Source organism: Drosophila mauritiana, chromosome 3R, assembly GCF_004382145.1.
Source record: "Drosophila mauritiana strain mau12 chromosome 3R, ASM438214v1, whole genome shotgun sequence".
Lineage (NCBI taxonomy): Eukaryota > Metazoa > Arthropoda > Insecta > Diptera > Drosophilidae > Drosophila > Drosophila mauritiana.
In genome coordinates, this window is record NC_046670.1 from 21,227,090 (window position 1) to 21,245,506 (window position 18,417).

At 45.9% G+C, this 18,417-nt stretch overlaps 6 protein-coding genes across 9 annotated transcripts; 4 read left to right on the forward strand and 2 right to left on the reverse strand.

Moving 5' to 3' along the window:
- Positions 1-452: 452 nt before the first annotated feature.
- Positions 453-2,383, forward strand: LOC117145007 (organic cation transporter protein). Its single transcript, XM_033310500.1, has one exon. The coding sequence runs from the start codon at positions 547-549 to the stop codon at positions 2,191-2,193; it is 1,647 nt and encodes a 548-aa protein (XP_033166391.1). The 5' UTR covers positions 453-546; the 3' UTR covers positions 2,194-2,383.
- Positions 2,384-3,367: 984 nt separating this feature from the next.
- On the forward strand, positions 3,368-5,363 carry LOC117145686. Its single transcript, XM_033311428.1, has 3 exons — positions 3,368-3,808; positions 3,868-4,050; positions 4,420-5,363. The coding sequence occupies exons 1-3, from the start codon at positions 3,429-3,431 to the stop codon at positions 5,288-5,290; spliced, it is 1,434 nt and encodes a 477-aa protein (XP_033167319.1). The 5' UTR covers positions 3,368-3,428; the 3' UTR covers positions 5,291-5,363.
- A 2,197-nt stretch (positions 5,364-7,560) lies between these two features.
- Positions 7,561-12,114, forward strand: LOC117144645 (organic cation transporter protein). Its single transcript, XM_033309941.1, has 7 exons — positions 7,561-8,467; positions 9,864-10,310; positions 10,375-10,529; positions 10,586-10,754; positions 10,817-10,958; positions 11,057-11,210; positions 11,272-12,114. The coding sequence occupies exons 1-7, from the start codon at positions 8,352-8,354 to the stop codon at positions 11,799-11,801; spliced, it is 1,713 nt and encodes a 570-aa protein (XP_033165832.1). The 5' UTR covers positions 7,561-8,351; the 3' UTR covers positions 11,802-12,114.
- Positions 12,115-12,141: 27 nt separating this feature from the next.
- LOC117144646 (elastase-1) lies at positions 12,142-13,433 on the reverse strand. 3 transcript variants are annotated; one of them, XM_033309942.1, is made up of 6 exons: positions 13,244-13,433; positions 13,036-13,183; positions 12,878-12,982; positions 12,651-12,769; positions 12,401-12,596; positions 12,142-12,335 (listed from the first exon to the last, which is right to left on the reverse strand). In XM_033309942.1, exons 1-6 carry the CDS (start codon positions 13,401-13,403, stop codon positions 12,188-12,190), a joined length of 876 nt encoding a protein of 291 aa, XP_033165833.1. In that variant the 5' UTR covers positions 13,404-13,433; the 3' UTR covers positions 12,142-12,187. The 3 variants fall into 3 exon arrangements, with proteins under 3 accessions (XP_033165833.1, XP_033165835.1, XP_033165834.1); XM_033309944.1 differs by having other exon boundaries at positions 13,268-13,432; XM_033309943.1 differs by having other exon boundaries at positions 13,247-13,431.
- Positions 13,434-13,779: 346 nt separating this feature from the next.
- On the forward strand, positions 13,780-16,992 carry LOC117144430 (uridine-cytidine kinase). Of its 2 annotated transcripts, XM_033309575.1 has the most exons (6): positions 13,780-14,220; positions 14,338-14,483; positions 14,541-14,638; positions 14,700-14,748; positions 16,454-16,585; positions 16,745-16,992. In XM_033309575.1, exons 1-6 carry the CDS (start codon positions 13,844-13,846, stop codon positions 16,858-16,860), a joined length of 918 nt encoding a protein of 305 aa, XP_033165466.1. In that variant the 5' UTR covers positions 13,780-13,843; the 3' UTR covers positions 16,861-16,992. The 2 variants fall into 2 exon arrangements, with proteins under 2 accessions (XP_033165466.1, XP_033165467.1); XM_033309576.1 differs by lacking the exons at positions 16,454-16,585; positions 16,745-16,992 and adding an exon at positions 15,100-16,142 and having other exon boundaries at positions 13,781-14,220.
- Positions 16,993-17,042: 50 nt separating this feature from the next.
- On the reverse strand, positions 17,043-18,116 carry LOC117144341 (zinc metalloproteinase nas-4). The gene is made up of 2 exons (XM_033309454.1): positions 17,593-18,116; positions 17,043-17,537 (listed from the first exon to the last, which is right to left on the reverse strand). The coding sequence occupies exons 1-2, from the start codon at positions 18,031-18,033 to the stop codon at positions 17,043-17,045; spliced, it is 936 nt and encodes a 311-aa protein (XP_033165345.1). The 5' UTR covers positions 18,034-18,116.
- Positions 18,117-18,417: the final 301 nt, after the last annotated feature.

The window sequence follows — 18,417 nt, forward strand, 5'->3', positions numbered from 1 at the left end:
CTGCCCGGCACCGCGACTTCATCCCCGTTCTGATATGGGAAGTTATTGATTCTATTTAGAGTTTCCTAATGCGGATCGCTGATCAATATATTGGCCACGGGGTTGAACGCTCTACCACACACACACACGCACACACACACTGGCAGATAGATAGACGCGTACCGCTCACACAGACACGGCCAGATAGGCGGACGTTCTGTTCTGGGTTCGTATGAACCCTCGATGCTCTTTGTGTTTTCAGTCTGAGACTGAGGCAGCTGGCGAGCGGTTGATCGCGCGCTCCAATTCAGCACGAGATTCGCTGGACAGAGATTCACTGCTGCAGCAACTGCTGGTGCTGGTGCTGGTGCAACCTGGTTCCGTTTTTCAACCAGATCGTTGCACAATCGAACGGGTTCATCGGGCGTATACGCAACCATACGCGTTTATAAATTGCGCATACGTCACGTTGCCGCGACCATTGAACCGCTGCTAGTCAGTTATCGTACGACACTCGACGGTTGACAACGCCGAATCTCAGGTGTTACACCTGGCACTGCTCCACCAATGGGCTACGACGACGTCATCACCCACCTGGGTGAATTCGGACCGTATCAAAAGCGCATCTACTACCTTCTCTGCCTGCCGGCCATCGTCTGTGCCTTCCACAAGCTGGCCGGGGTGTTCCTGCTGGCCAAACCCGACTTCCGATGCGCCCTGCCATACGAAAATGGCAGTGCCTATGAACTATCGCCCCACCTGTGGAACCTGTCGTATCCGCCGAATGAGAGGTGCTCCTACTACGATGTGGATTACACGGAGGAATACCTGAATGGCAGCATTCCACGGAGCACCAACGAAACCAAGACCTGTTCCAGCTACGTTTACGATCGGAGCAAGTATCTCAATAGTGCCGTGACCGAGTGGGACATGGTCTGCAGCCGAAGCCTGCTGAGTGCCACCAGTGATTCGCTCTTCATGCTGGGCGTGCTCCTGGGCAGCTTCATCTTTGGCCAGATGTCCGACAAGCTGGGACGCAAGCCCACCTTCTTCGCCTCGCTGGTGCTTCAGCTAATCTTCGGCGTTTTGGCTGGCGTGGCACCCGAGTACTTTAGCTACACGATTTCCCGTTTGATTGTGGGCGCCACCACTTCGGGAGTCTTCCTGGTTGCCTATGTCATTGCCCTGGAGATGGTGGGCTCCTCGTATCGCCTCTTTGCCGGCGTGGCCATGCAGATGTTCTTCTCCGTGGGCTTTATGCTCACTGCTGGCTTTGCCTACTTCATCCACGACTGGCGTTGGCTGCAGATTGCTCTAACCTTGCCGGGACTGCTCTTCCTCTGCTACTACTGGATCATTCCGGAATCTGCCCGTTGGCTCTTGATGAAGGGTCGCAAGGATGAGGCCTTTGTGATCATCGGGAAGGCGGCCAAGGAGAACAAGGTGGAGGTGCCCAATGAAATCTACGAGCAGCTGGTGGACGAGGTGGCCGAAAAGAAGAAGCAGGACGAGATGGCCGCCTCCCAACCAGCGGCCACTGTGTTCGATCTCCTGCGCTATCCCAATCTTCGACGGAAAACCCTGCTCATCTTCTTCGATTGGTTTGTGAACAGTGGCGTTTACTACGGCCTGTCGTGGAACACCAACAATCTGGGTGGAAACCAATTGGTTAACTTTTTGATCTCTGGTGGCGTGGAAATTCCCGGCTATGTGCTGCTCCTCTTCACCTTGAACCGTTGGGGTCGTCGCTCCATCCTGTGCGGCACCATGATGGTGGCCGGAGTTAGTCTGCTGGCCACCATCTTCGTGCCGAGCGACATGAATTGGCTGATCATTGCCTGCGCCATGATAGGAAAGCTGGCCATTACCTCGTCGTATGGAACCATCTACATATTCTCGGCGGAACAGTTCCCGACTGTGGTGCGGAATGTGGGTCTGGGAGCCTCCTCCATGGTGGCTCGCGTGGGTGGCATTCTGGCACCCTACCTGAAACTGCTGGGCGAGATCTGGCGACCGCTTCCGCTGATCATCTGCGGAGCACTGTCCCTCACCGCTGGCCTGCTGTCCCTGCTCCTGCCGGAGACCCTTAACAAACCCATGCCGGAGACCATCGAGGATGGGGAGAACTTCGGCAAGAAGCCGGCGCCGCAAGAAGCCGCCGAGGAGGGCGGCACCCAGGAGCTGTCCGGGATGCTCAACGGAAAGTCGAGCTAATTGCGAGACGGCGAGCACTTAATCACTCAATCTACACTGATGGCCTCAATTGGTCATTTCAACGAATTTAAGCATTCAGCGCACTTCCATTTCTCCAGCGATGTATATTGTACAATTCATTCCATTTTCTCAGCTCTATTTGTTTACCTTTACAAGCGATTTAATAAAAGTCAAGCATATTTAAATCGTATTTGCACACAAGTCGCAGTCTGTTCAACGAACTTTGTGACAACTTTGTTTATTGAGGCGGTTCACCGTCGGTGAGACGATAATATAAATTCGCTCATTAAAAGAATTAGGTCTAAATGGTCGGCTGATAAGAAAACGCAATAATCTCATTGAGTGCAATCTCCTAGTGCAGCCAGCGGAACATTCAAATTCAAACATTTCTACTCATTAATCGAGTTAATAAAGTTCCCTTCACATATCAGTGGTTGTGAGTGATAAAACTGATTACTGTCAACGCTGTTCATTGATAAGAAAATCAAAGCCACAAAACTCACATGGTCTTAACCCTTAGCATGTTCAATTTAATGGACTGATCTAGTTTATCTAATTTATGGTTCAACGACCTTACAGATATTGAATATGAACCTGGAAAATTCCAATATTTATGAGCCATGTAATAATTTGATACCCCTCAAACGTTGAAATAAAAAACATTTCCCAAATGTTATATTACTTGACTAATTCACCGATAAAAAGTTTTAGTTTTGATTAAACTTATCGTGTATGTGAGTTGTGGCGTGATGTGGTTTTGCAAATGGGTTATAAATTAAAACAAGAGATTATACCATAGTCGAGCTCCCCTACTATCAGATACCCGTTACTTAGATAGTGTGAATGCGAAATTTCATTTTTTTTGGGATATTGATAGATATTGGGGAAAAAGAGAAACAATTTTAAAGTGTAACAATTCTAACGCCCTTAGACCGCCCAAAACGGTGCCACGCCCACATTTTTGCATAGTTTTATTGATCGTGTAAATTTCTACCGATTTCACAAAAAACTGTTTGCCACGCCCACTCTAACGCCCTAAAGCCGTAACGGGCTCGGAAAACTCGACTATAGCATAATCTCTTGTTATTTTAATTATTCTACTAGCAGCCCAAAAGTATGCCACACATCAGAACCAGAGTTTTCAAACTGTGCCTGTGCATGTCAAACTGTCTTGGCGCGAGTTTTCAAATTTCTCAGTGAAATGAAGTGAGCATACAAATTGTTGGCCGGTCTAAATGGATTTGCCCTTTGGCACACAGACCCCCGAACTAGATGTTCTGATTGTGGGCGGGGGCCTTTCGGGCCTGTCCTCTGCCCTGAAAATCCTGGCCTTGGAGAGCACCCTGAAGGTGAGAATGATTGAGGCTAGCGATGGCTTGGGCGGCCTGATGGGCCAGAATAGCACCCGACTGGTGGATGCAGCGCAGCAGGACATGCTGGCCCTCCTCACCCTCATTCACTTGTCACCGCGGCGGCGGCGGAGCATCAGTGGCAGACTTCGGAGATGCTGGGATCTGGATCGTGGACTCACAGCTCTGCCGGCCAAATTCGAACTAGGACGATACATCGAGATGCTGGACTTGCGGATGCCCAAGTTTCGCTCGAAACGATTCAAGTGGGTTGGATTATTAAAGAATTTGTTAGTTTTGCACTCATTTGCGACTAATTTTTTAGTCTTCGGGAACGAGTGTCCAACATGGAGCAGCACATTTGCCACCATTTGTTCTTCAGCAAGTCGAGGAACTTCATGTTGAACCTGGTGCAGCTGGTCTGCGGTGTTCCTGCCAATGAGGTGGACTACGATGTCTTTATGTCCGTCTGCAGCTCCTGTGGAGGTCTCAAAATGCTGATTGACTTGTAAGTTGCTAGATGCTACAAAGTATTTATATATATTTTATCCCTTACGAGTATTAGATGTCTATATTTTCCTGCTTACTTTTAATGATTCAGCTTCTGGCAGTTAAGTGTTTTTAATGATGAATGATTACAACATTGTGTATTGCAATTTTAGAAGCAAAGGTGTTAAAAACAGTAAATAAAACATAAAGGCAGTACTTTGAAGTAGCGCACAGTTAAAATTGATTGATTACTTGAAACAGTTACATTATATAGGTCACGTATGTGTCAGCAGTCTGATTGATTTGATTCCGTAGATCTGAAAGGGGTTATATGTATCATATAAGTAATTAATTACCTTTTTAAATGATAATTACACCCCTTATGTAGCTACTTCACCTACCCCACAAGCTTCGATGAGATATCCACTCAGATGCTGATAGAGAACATTTTGGAGCAACTGCAGTTCATCAAGATTATCCTAAACTGCAGAGCCGTCAGATTGGAGCACTTTAAGAACTATGTCCAGGTGACGGATGATCAGGGTAACAAGCACACGGCTCAGGCTGCGATCCTGGCCATTCCCTGGAACAAGGTGCAGAAGTTGCAGTTCGAGCCGCGCATACCAAAGGTCTTCCTCCCACGGACGACATCCAGATCTGGCCAAAAGCGCCGCCAGGTGATCAGCCAGTTTCAGTTGCGATACGGCAAGTCCGTTTGGACGGATCTCGGTTACTCCGGCAACTTTCTCAGCTCCCAGCCGCTGGTCAGTGGTCACGAGTGTCGGATGTCCAGCTTTTGCGGCTACGTGCTGCACTCGCCGGAGGATCAGGACGAAGTGCTGCAAGATGTCGTCGATCTGCTGGCCGAACACTTCGGCGAGGAGATGCGCCAGCCACTGGAGTGCCAGTGCTTCACGGACGAGCTGAATGTGGCGCAGCACAAGCCGCAGACCAAGCCCTGGCATCGGGTCATCTGGTCCAGTTCCTCGGCCGTGGGCACCAGCTATCGCAGCCTGATGGGCGGTGCCGTGCAGAGTGGCTTCCGGGCGGCGGTGAATGCCGTCTTTGTGGTGCGACCGCAGGTGGTCAGCTGGAAGGACATGCTCGTCGATCGGCCAAAGAATGGCCAGGATGTTGTCTCCGCCGGCAGAATCAGGGGACTCCTCAGTCGGCTCAATCTCTACAATGTCACCTTCTACAGCTTCTTTGTGATCGGACTCATCTGGCTGCTGAACCTGGGTTATGCCAGGTCAATCTAGGGAATTACCACACCTATGTACCTATCTATAGAAATTAAATGCTTGTTTTTGAATGCCTTTAGTCGGAGTCCTAGTCTCGAAAATCAAAAGTCGAGTGGAATGTCTTAAGTGGGCTCATTGAGTTTAGCAACGCCTAGATTTCTATGAATTCGTGAACAATTCCGGGCAATCATTCACTTAAGCTTCGCCAACGCCTGGATGGCTAAATTGTGCTGTCGTTATAAGTAGAAATTATCATCTCAAAGGTTTCCATACAATGTGTGTGTGGGGGTAAGTACTTAAGAACACATTATAATATACATAATAGATCATTTTTATTGTGCAAAATCATTTAATTATAAAGCCAGTTATTGCTTCAGATACGTTTTATTCCATAGGTAAGTGTATCTTTTACGTCTTAATGTATCTTACAAAGTGTGTAAAGTAGCATTACACTTTAGAGCAAAAATAAAGTAGCTTACTATCTTTATTTGCTGTGCTATATTTAAATTGGGCTTGAATCTTCTTAAATTGCAATATATCGCATTATAAAGAATTCTGGCTGATTACGTTGATGGGATGGGTGTAGATTATTAGATTGGCTCTGAATGGATTGACTGATGTGGCCTGAAAGCGGATAGGTTGGAGTAAATAAGCCAGAATAGTACACTTCCGCACCAAACTGCACGTGCGTTTGGAAAACAATGGAGGTTTTGGAATCGGAATAATGCCGGGGTTCGACCCAAAACGAATTGCTATTGGCGGCACGCCCATGTGCATCACAGCGACCCATCAACTGAAGCTCCAATTAAGACTAGAATGTATATGAATGGGTATGGCTAGAACCGTTAGTGCGGCTAGAACGGCTAACTTACGGATGAATAGAATGCGCCTGGGAAGCGAATAAAGCCGAACAAGTGAGCAGCAATTGCGGCAAGGCTAAAATTAGAATGCGATAACAAGGGCAATCATAATTGAAGTGCACGGGATACTCGTACTATATGTAGATGCCACAATGCGATCCCAAGCCATCACCCTTCAATGTCAATCTCCATATATTCCCGCTGGGTTAGCCAGTTAAGATATTGACGTCGTTCGATCGATCGACTGATTGAGCTCAATTGATCTTGGCCAGAGTTGAGGACTCTCGATGATAAGCCAGGTTAACCTTAATCGAATCACCTGATAAGCGGGTCACTGCTCAGAGAGATCTGGTTCCATGCCATCCCAGCGTTTCAAAACAAACTCTATTCCATGCCAACGGCGGTGGGATTCATTCACAAACTAGTCGCGGGAATATCAAAATATGAGTAGGCATTATTTCCACATAGTAAACAATCATTCTTTCCATTCAAAAGTTTTCCAACCGCTTGCTACTAGCGCAACTCGAAAATACAAAATACACGAAACACAAAATGTAAACATTAAACGGACTCTCGAATTTTATCAAGAAAGCAAATGGGAAAATGGTAATGAAATTCAGAGACAACAGCACTGAACGGCCTGCTAATGTAAATGTATCGCGGGGTTCGGGTAGCGCGATTGTAATGTATCTGACGGATTCGGGAGAGGGAACGAGTGCGACCATGTGTTCAAGTGTTCGGGAGTGTATTTAAATGTTTTCATGTTCTTCTACGCATTTCGAATGAGCAATCCGAGTGAAAACGTTGCGTTGTTGGTAAAAAAAAGTGAGGAAAATTATACATATTATATGCTGTTTTTCAATTTTAAATAACATAATTTGTAGTAGCCTAAAAAGGTTAATAACATCATTGTTGATGACCAAACAGTTGTTATTGTATGGTGCAAATGCCCAAATTTGCAGTCTAATTATACATTTATACTAATTCTGGAAATTTGACAACAGCTGCCACACAAAAACATGCAAATTTTTGGTAATTGCTTTGTTTTAAAAATATTCACTTGTTTCAAAAAAAATCATTGCTTTCTTTGGTTGTTCGCAGAGTGCGCACTTATCGACATTCGCTAAGAATTGCTCTCTTTGGACGCCCAACGACTGCGATTTCAATTTTTTTAAAATATTTTTTCTTGTTAATAATGCCTGCACCCGAATCCAAAAAGTAAGCAACATAAGTCCGAGTATTTGGATCGCCAAGAGCCGAACGAACGCGAGTGGATGGATCGGCGCTACTAAGGCGCTGACCGAGTGCGATGTTAGTACCGCCCCAGTGCCTCCTCCTCCTCCGCCACGGCCTCCGCTAGCCCCTCCTCCTGGCCAGACACACCGCTCCCTCTCAATCCTCCAATGGATCGGCGGCATACAAAACGCGGCGATCGGCCTCCCGTGGGCTTAGTTTGTGAGACGCTCCCGAGGCGACAAGTAGTTGATAGCGAAGATCGGCGAATACCCAAACCGGCAGGCAAACGCAACTGCACGCGCTGCTGCAGCAAAGGCAGCACCATAGATACAAGGCAGTGAAAAGAATATCCCAACGGAAAATATATCATTACATTTTCATGTTTATTTTAACTTGGGGAAAATTCGGTTCGGCAAACAACAAGCGGCGCGTTGGTAAAGAGAAAGAAAAACGTGTCGCCGTCCGTCAAAAGTGAAGCGCTCCCATGTGCTGCTGCATTGGCAATTGAAAAAACATAAACAGAAAATAGAAACAGAATATAGAAAATATATAGATAAACACAGCCACTGCAGGAACGACAAGCAACCCAAGAAAATAAAAAATAAATAAATATATTTCGACCTGCAGTCGAGGGCGAAAGTGAAAGTGTACATCTCTTATCTCTCACCTCTGCCCAAAGTGAATGCACTCCGGAGGAGCTACAATACCAGGTTCCTAAGCCCGCGAATCGTATCAGAATTCAAATCTGTGAATTCAGATCTGTGTTTTTTGCACGAGTTCAAAAATAGATTGCACAGCCGAGGAATTCAAGTTCAGTGGCAGAGGCAGAACCTACCGAGCAATCTGAACATTTCGTTTGCGTGGGGTCAGTCGTCTGCCTCATACAACACCATTATCATCATCATCATTATCATCATCGTCTTCAGAATCTGCGACAGAGAGAAAGATTTCGAATTTTGAATAGCCCCAGTTGAAGCATCATCATGACTCAATCCAAGGAGAATCCGGAGAAGAATCGCGAGCTGATCAGCGAGGAAAGCATGAAGGATCTGCTCACCAAGCAGCTGGAAGTGGTGGGCAGTGGCGGGGCATTTGTGTGGTAAGTGGAATGCACTGCGAGAAAAGTCTACTAAGCTGAGTCTGCTTTAGTTGAAAATGTGGTTTTTATAATGATCAGTTAATCTTATGCCCGCCAATTTGGTATAATATATATATAACCTTTATAATCTATATAGTTTAAATTTAGTACTTCCATTTTTAAAAGTAAATAATGCTTAATGGGAGCAGCTGATAATTGAGGTTACAACTTTTCAACGCTTTTATTCGGATCAATGGAATAAAGGAGTCATATTGCTGCCATAATTCGATCCAAGTTGAGGAAGTCACTTTGCAACTCAGCTCGAATCACGTTCCACTTGACCCAGTTCATAATGAATGCAATGAACCAGCTTTTAGAAGGCTGAGTTTTTAGAATTCGTTGACATTACTCAGGGTGGTGCACTTTTCTCCCCTGACTTAGCTAATACAGATTTAATTGGTTTTTCTGCTTGATTGATCGCTCTGATTGAGCCCGAGTTGAAAGTAGCTCCCTTTTAAGCCACTAACTAGTCAGCACAATTCCAGCTAAAATCAATTAGGTTTAAGCTATGCTATGCTGGGCAAAAGGGGCTTCCTGGTGTTAATTTTAGGCCGGGATCGAAGACGACTCACCGCCCAGCTGTGTGAGCTTCCAATCGGGGGGCCAACGGTCATGTGAGTGCTCGTCGGAAATCTGGCCTATCAGTGTGCATATACATTGAATATGTGTAGTAATACATTTCCACTAGGCTCAATCGTGGTTGATAAGGCACTTTGTGAATCGAAATCGGGCGATGTGCGATTGAGTACCGGTTCCATTACCCAGATCGCTACGGGGACATGAAACCAGTCCGTCCCATCTGATAGACTGAGTAGAGGACGTTCAACTGATTCACTGGAGGAAGTCCTACTGCCAAGTGACTTGAATGCTGATGATATTCGCGGAACTTTACGCGGCTTAGTGGGTGGGGGAGTCACGTGAAATAAAAAATCGGATGGATATGTAAATATTGCGCACAACGTTCCGGTTGCCCGATTTGTATAATGATTAACGACGACACTGCCGTTCGCACAAAACATACATATATGCTCTCCGGCGGATCTTTAACTGCCATTAAGTGATTATGTGATCAGCATAGCTAGTTCACAACTACCGAATATTTCGCCCACAACCTTCACAGCTTTGTTTTTACTCCGTTGTTGTGATCGGTGCCATTATTTGCATTCCGATGAGCAGTTAGCCAAGCGGTGTCAATGTGCCACCAATTCGATTGGAGTTGCGTGTTGTAAACAATTTATCCGGATACGAGATAGAGTATCTGCGAAAACAATATCCCAATTAGCAGTAAAGTGAAATATACGTAATTGGCAAATAGCTGAGTGCAACCTAAGTACTTAGATCCCCTATCCCTCCTCAGGGCGATCTTCTTCCTGTGTGTCACCCCCAATATACTGAATGGATTCCATGTGTCATCCTACACGCTGCTGGGCCACCTGCCCGATGACCAGTGGTGCGGCATTCCGGAGCTGCAGGACACCAACTGGACACACGCCCAGAAGCGTGAGATTGCCGGCAAGGGATTGGATTCGGGCGGTTGCACCGTGTGGGACTGGAACTATGGCCACCTGGCCGAGATGTCCTACGAGGCGGCTCTGAACTACACCGGCCATCTGTCGCAGATTTCCCCGCCGGCTGAGGTGTCCTGCCGTGTGAAGGGGCAACATGAGTTCGCCCATCCGGAGACCACCTTCGTTGCGGACTGGGATCTCACCTGCGACCGGAGCATCCAGCGTACCTCCGCCCAGGTTTCCATATCGCTGGGCAAGTTCTGCGGATCCTTCTCCTTTGGTATCCTGGCCGACAAGTGAGTAATTGCATAACGTCTTGATAAGGGTTAAAGCAATGTCTGATGTTTGGTTTCCCTGCAGATTTGGTCGCAAAACCTCATTCACCCTGGGCGCTGCCTTCTTCATTGTGGGCAGCTTCTTCTGTACCTTCTCGCCCTGGTACAGCCTCTTCCTGGCAGGACGCTTCGCTCTGGGAGCAGCCTCCTCTGGTCTGTTCTATCCAGCATTTACCATGAGTAAGTTCGTAACTTTATACTGTATTCCTTTATTTAGTTTCTGTTTATTGTTTTAGTCGTGGAGAACATCTGCTTGAAGCATCGTTCCTGGATGTCCATTGCCTTCTCAGCCTCCTATCCGGTGGGCATGATCATCCTGGCCATTGTGGGCTACGTCATCCAACCGTGGAGGCATCTGCAACTGGCTCTCACCATTCCCTCGCTGCTGCTCATTCTAAACTGCTAGTGAGTGATCCTAATCCCGTTTGTATTCATCAATCCCTGTAACCGAGCACTTTTCCCCTCAGCCTGATGAGTGAGTCACCCCGCTGGCTGATCTCGAACCAAAGATATGATCGCGTCTACAAGATTCTCTTCAGACAGCCCAGCCACTACCAAATTCAGCCCGCCGTTGCAGCCCCATCTCAAGTCGCCAGCGATAAGAAGTCGGTGAGTGCAAAGTCCCTGAAACATATACCTACATGTTTGCATCAGTGCATCTGATTGCTAAGTGGAGTGAGTGCTGATGGAATGCTCTACCATTGTAGCTCGAGCCCGAAGAGGGATTCTCCTTAGGACAGAAACTCAAGAATGGTCCCCTGAAGTCCATCATCGAGCTGTACGCCAACTCCAGGGTGCGCAGGATGATCTTTGCCTCGTATTTCATGTTCTGCGTCACTTCGCTGAGTTACTATGTGACGGGTAAGTTCAGTCTAGAAGGATTCTCATCTGAATGTTATGTGATTCATTCATTTTCCTGCAGCTCTCAATGCCGCCAATCTGTCGGTGTCCAGATACCTCTACATCATAGGCACCGGTCTGGTGGATATACCCTCCTATCTCGTCCCTGTGATAATGCTGCGCTTCACGGGCCGTCGCCTCACCACCATGTTCCTGTTCCTGTGGACCGGCGTGTCCTTGCTACTGGTGCTTGCTGTTCCCTCCGGCAGCACCACCTGGATCGTGGCCTTCGCCATGCTGGGTCGCTTTGGCATTAGCGCCACCTACTCCGTGGTCACGCTCTACACAGCCGAGCTATATCCCACCCAGATAAGAAACTCGGCATTGGGCACCTGCTCCACCTTCGCCCATGTGGGCTCCATTTCGGCACCGTATGTGGTCGATGTCCTTGGAGCTCTGGGCTGGTACATTCCAACAACGATTTGCGGCTGCTGCGTTCTAGTAGCTGGCCTACTGACTCTCACACTTCCGGAAACGGGAACGGGAAAGCTGTCCGACAAAGTTGAGAGCAGTGCGTCCTCCACTCCGACGGAGCCGGCCGAGAAACAGTGATGACAGCAATAGGTTAAGTTCCATTTCCACGACTAAACTGATTAACTACTTTTTAAGGTATACCAACATAGGTATTACGACCCAAAAACTTCTGTACCTCCAACTGCCTTTCGCTATTTTAAATGTTTTACAATCGGAAACACTTAAAAAAAAACAATTAATAGTTGAAATGGAAGTGCTCTAAAGAAAAGACAAAACTGATAACGAAAGTCGTGAAAATGGTTAGTTAGTCTAATATAAATCTAGCTATATATACCTACAGTAATTAAGCGTAAGTTTGTTAGTTTCTGCTATTCCTGCATTGTTTAAGTAAATATTCATAATTGTGTTTCTGTTTGATATCGCATAATAAATATACTATTTATATGTACGTGATCGCCAGAGATCTAGGACTGCATCAGTAGTTGGACCCAATCGTAATAGGGCCTGGTCACTGTATAGATGCTTGGCATGCCTGGGATGCCGCAAGTGAGTCCGTGGGACACCAGACCGTAGATATAGTCCTTGCCGCCATATGGACAGATTAGCGGCCCGCTTTTAATTGGAAAGAATTAAATTAATTAAGCAATAACCCTGTTCGAAACTGATTCCTGGCTTACCCTGAATCTCCCTGACAGGAGTCCTGATTGTTTCCCAGGGCACACACCGTATTGGCCCCGTTCTGTGGCGCCCAGATGTGTCCTATAATATCGCGGCACTTTTGATTATCAATCACACGAACTTCCGCCTCGAAAAGTTTCTTCTGACATGGTCCAGCGTGATGGGTTGCTCCATAGCCAATAATGCGACAGGATTCTATGCAAACTAGGGATTAGTATCGCACTCAATTCAGATGCTGATTAATCATACCATTTTGGTCCGGTTTCATGCCATGTGGCGGAAGTTGAGCGTATTGTAAGCCATTGCCGAAATCACTCCAGTATCGACGTTTCATATAAAGCAGAGCTATATCATTCCGAAAGTTGGATCTGCCATAAACGATAATCTGTACTATTACGATCTTAAGAAAAAAGTCTCTCCAAAATATAAATCTCCCTAAGGGGGGATTATTAAACTTGACTCAAGTGATTACTCACGGTTGGAAGTAAATATACTCGACGCTCTCCAGACCATATGGCTCCAGCTGCCCAATGTTTTCAATGTTCTCATAGCCAATAAAGGCAGCAATGTTGTGAATGTTTCTTGAGATAGAGCAAACTTGATATTGGCAATTAATGAAGAGGACCTAACTTACTTCCTCCAAACGCAGTGAGCTGCGGATAGAATCCAACGATCGCTTATTAGGCTGCCACCACAAAAGTGCTGATAAGAAACTCCATTTGTGGTATTTCCCGTGATTACATCTTGCAATGAGACCATGAACGGATATTTACTTGTGCTGCCTTTAAGTAGAAATTGAGCTTTAAATTAGAAGTCTACGCTGAAAATTGTAAGTGAAGTACTGCCCACGCTTGACACGATCCGACCTCCGACAATGGGCACCGCCTGACAGGATTCAAGCACAGAAATAATGAAGAAACTATGGAGAAGCCAGTAAAACCAACTCCACGGGCTGAGATCTAAAGCAGCCTTCATAGTTGGGCTTGGAAAAGACACTGGCATATGACCGCCAGCGGGTTGCTAATACAGAAACAGTTACTATGCAAATACAAGTATAAAAAAGCATTCTCAAGCATTCAAACAAAAGCCAAGCTGTGCAAATATTTCCAATTCCAATGCGCTGGTAAATTGTTTTCAAATCTCGGGCCGGCGTCATCACGGTCTATGTATGTGCAGATTTTCCATTTACTCTTTGGCCAGGCAATAATTAGAATTGCCAAAAAGTTATAGGTTCACAAAATTATTTAAATTAACTTAATTAGATAAAAGTAACGTCTTTTGAATTTTTTGCCTGTGTGGCAACGCTTCACTTCCGGAGTATCGATAACCGTGGCGGGTACGACAATCGACATTTCGATTCTATTGGTAATGGTAATCCCATCTCGAAAGTAATCAGCTGTTGGTGAAGTAGAAGCATTTGATTTTACTATTGTAAGAGAAAAATGCAAGATTTGAGGAACGCCGACACGCTACGACTGCCAAATGGCGACGGAGCAGCAGCCAACGACGAGGTCAAGTCGCCGTTTCTGATCGGCGTGGCCGGCGGAACGGCCAGCGGCAAGTCCACCGTGTGCAAAAAGATCATGGAGCAACTTGGGCAGGCGGAAATGGATCACACGCAGCGCCAGGTGGTGTCCATCAGCCAGGACAGCTTCTACCGTGAACTGACGCCCGCCGAAAAGGCCAAGGCCCAGAAGGGCCTCTTCAACTTTGATCATCCGGATGCCTTCAATGAGGAGCTCATGTACAGCACGCTTCAGAACATCCTAAAGGGCCACAAAGTGGAGATACCCAGTTACGACTACCGCACCAACTCGCTGTGAGTTTCGGGATATGTAGATTTCTTTGTTCTTTAAGCTATAAGCACTACTCATGCTGAATCCATTTACTGGAGTACAATTTTATAAGTTCTAATAATAACTTGTTTTTCCCGCAGCGACTTTGAAAACGTTCTGGTTATCTACCCAGCCGACGTGGTCTTGTTCGAGGGCATCTTGGTATTTTACTTCCCCAAGATACGCGAACTGTTCCACATGAAGCTGTTCGTGGACACAGACTCCGATACCAGATTGGCCAGGAGAGGTAAGTTGTGGCTTGTGGCATGATTTGAAATAACCCTTGTAATAAACCTTTCGTTAGTGCCACGTGATATCAATGAGCGTGGTCGGGACTTGGATGCTGTGCTCACCCAGTATATGACCTTCGTGAAGCCGGCTTTCGAGGAGTTCTGCTCGCCCGTAAGTTGTGCCCGTACCACATGTGCCATATAATGGAACTAATAGACCGTGCCCATTTCAGACGAAAAAGTTTGCTGACGTTATTATACCACGAGGCGCCGACAACACAGGTGAGGCAGCAGCACCCACACTCCTATTCACTTTAACTTACTTTCTATGCGCCCCCACAATACACACTCTTACACATAAAGCGTTTGTAGTGTTTCGTTGAGTTGGTTGCCTATAACCATAGTTTTAGAAATGGTTCTTTTGTTTCTGGTTCTATTAATCCGTCTGGGGACAACAAACCCTTATCACACAGATTGCTTGATGTTTACAAATATTTATATAAGTACTATATGCCTATCAACATTTCTACCCCCTACTTGTTTTTCCGTCATCTCTGTTAATTGTATCTCTTGCGTTACTATTTTTTTTGTTGTTTTCGTTTTGTTCCTGTTGTTTTATTGTATTTCTTGCAGTTGCCATTGATCTTATTGTACACCATATCGGGGAGATTCTCGCCACTACCAACAGCGCACAGCACAGCAACACAGTCAGGGTAGCGGCGTCTAGCATGAAGCGAGATCACTAAACGCAAATGTAAACAACTCGCTTCTGAGGCGGTCAATTCCTCGTCCTAGCGCCGCGTCTTGAGCTTGTACTAATTGCCAAAAAAAAAAACTAAAGTCCAAACGCTAAAGAATGATATAGAAACCCGTGGCGGCGCAGCACACTAAGGCAAATGTCCATTAACGAGCGCCGGCATCGCTTCTCATTTGGTCTTCTCATCGTAACCGATTAACGTAGTCCTAAGATTGAAAAGTATCTTTAGTATCTACTCTTGCATATGTTCAACAATACATGGTAGTGTGTATTTAAGCTCGTTTCCGTTCATCAAGATAACCCAACCTGCGATTGCGATTCCAGTCTAACTCTTAAGTTATAGCGAAATTCGTTAAAACTTTACCCCGGTGCCCCAATTGGCTTTCTCCCGAGGATTTAAGCACTCTATCCACCAAACCACACATGTTACATATCTAACTATTGTATCTATGTTTAATGATGCCCGATACTTTGAAAACTACTCTTATCTATCTCTGGTTTGCGAATGTTATTGTAAGCAATAGCTTTATTATGTTTTATAAGCAACATTTTCTTGAATACTTTGTATAAACTCCTGACTAGAATATGTTAATTACTTTGAAATTAAGTAGATTTGCAAACTTTAAGCATAATTTTTCCGTACTAACATATTGGAGTAATATTTATCTCATTCCTGAAAATTCACAACTTTTGGTCATATACTTTTTAGATGTTCCTATGAATTTTTCTTAAGCAATACCTATATCCTTATAAAATATAAGGGCTAATATAAATTAATCATGATTAGTACCGGGCATCTTTGAAGTCGGAACCTGCGACTATAGTGTTATTAAATCGCGTCCCCTTTAAACACCTTTATGCAGTCTCAAATATATACTAATGCAAGACAGTGATTAGCCTATCAAGGCGTGAAGATAAATCGGTGTTTCATTTAGTAAGTACACAACCAGTTTATTGTAAAGCACACTTACTTCAGTCACAAAACACAGTAGCATAACAATTAACAGAACATGCCGCCCAGCTTAGATGCGATTAGGTAATAGATCCCACTAACTAGAGCTAGAATAAGTCCTGGGCTTAGACTAGACCGCTTGGATCGGCGGAGCTCGGGAGGAGCAGCGAGGTAAGTGCATTGTTCCACATTGAGTTGCAATGCTTACGATGGTGCAGCATTTCGATTTGATACTTCCAAACTGAGTGCGAACTAATTGTCCGCTCTTTTCCTTTCAGTGGCCATCGATTTGATCGTTCAACATATCCGGGACTTCTTAAACAATCGATCTCGGCACGGATCAACCGGAAACATGGCTCTCTACATGAATCTGGATTTGAATGCGACGGGTGCCGGTTTCGCGGGCCCAGGTAAGGCCACCATCCAAAAGGCGCGTCCCCACTAACCACCCGCTGACTGGAGTGAATGATCCGGATTACTAACCAATCAACCAACCAATGCATGCAATCGGACACTTGCTGTGCTGTATATATAGTATCTTCTGTTATGCTTTGTGTTTCCCCGTGAAGATGGAAGTAACCTCGGCACCTACAACGCCATCCGAAGATTCTCCACGATCTGCAAGGAGCTCAACATGCAGGGCAACTATTTCTTTGAGACAAATAAGAACCTGCCGTACCACTAGGATGGGATGGCGTGAGAGTTCCCGGAGCAGTACAAGACACGACGCACATAGGCGATTGTTAATTATCTAACCAAATATTGTACCCATAGACATATTTTTTCAGTAAACACAATTGATTGTTGATGATAAATATTTATGTTTGTCAAAATACTGTTAGCGAATGCTTCGAATGGAGTTGTCATCTATACCTTGCACTTGTACATTGCGTTGATCTTGCGCACATCTCCGGCGGAGAAGCCCTTGCGTTGACCCATCTGGCTGGCATCGGATGTGGCCCGCAGTGCCTTCAGCGTGGGCTGGCCATTCCGAGTGAAACTGGTGGGGGAGTAGTGCATCACACTGCCATAGTCGTACTCCACGCCGAAGCCGTACTGTGTCCTGGAACTGGACTTCTCGAAGTTGACCATCATCTCGGGCTTGATGTTGTCCTTCATCACGCGCACATAGGAGTCACGTTCGTGACGATTCTGCTCATGGAAGAAGCCCAGGGCGTGCATCAGCTCGTGGATGGGAGTGCCGTATGTACGCAAGCAGTTGGGCGACTGGAGATTCACTTCCTGGCGACCACCCAAGCGCCCAATGCTGCTCCAGCAGCCAGACTTTCCGCTACCAATGGAGATGTAATCCTTTTCGGTGGTTCTGGGCTTGAAGCGCACGCAGGTTCTGGTGTGGTATTCCTAAGATACAACATCTTATTTTCAAGTAGAATAGGGTCTATTGCTGAAACCTCACCCTAAAAGCGTGGTTGATATTCCCCAATTCCTGGCTGGTAAAAGGACCTTTGATCTCGTAGGGCACAACGCCGCCCGGCCAGCGGGAACTCAGCGCCAAAATGCCATTACGGGTGCCATTGAATCGGGCGTCCCTGTAGCTCAGTGGAATCAGGATGTCACCTTCGTGGTAGGTGCCCAGCTCCTCGGGATTCAGCGGGGATTCCACATCGAGTGCCTCGACCAAAGCTCCAGTGGTCTCCACGTCCGGATTACCGAACAGAGTATCTCCAAGATCTGTCAAGTCAATCATTTCCTGGGAGTCCATATCCTCCAGGGGCATGGAATCTCCCAGCGAAATGCCCAGTAGAATCAGTAGCAAAAGCGAACCAGTATAACTTCGCGATTTGTCCATTTTGCTAACTCTCCAACTGCTGTGATTTCTAGCCGGGCTTACCCACATTATATAGTCCCACCTAGACCTCCAAAAATTGACGACATGTTGTCGGTGCTGCCTGTTTATGCTGAGTTCTCTTTAAAACGATAAGTCGGCGCTTTGTGAGCGTTTACATTTACATTAAGTACGTAGTTGCTATCCGCCGGCTTCTTGATTTATGGGGGAATTTGTTTTTATGCATTCCAACTTGGAGTGCTAAATTTTCGCAACTTAAGATTTGCGGTATTATAAAAGGTTTCGTTATGCTATTTGGATTATTATGTATGAAAACTCAAATTAGGTCACAACTTACAAATATATTCAGCTTATCTTACAAAACCCATATTTGCCGTTGGTAATTTAAGTGAAGCTTACCTTTTCATGTTCCCGCCATTATTTAAACTTTACTAT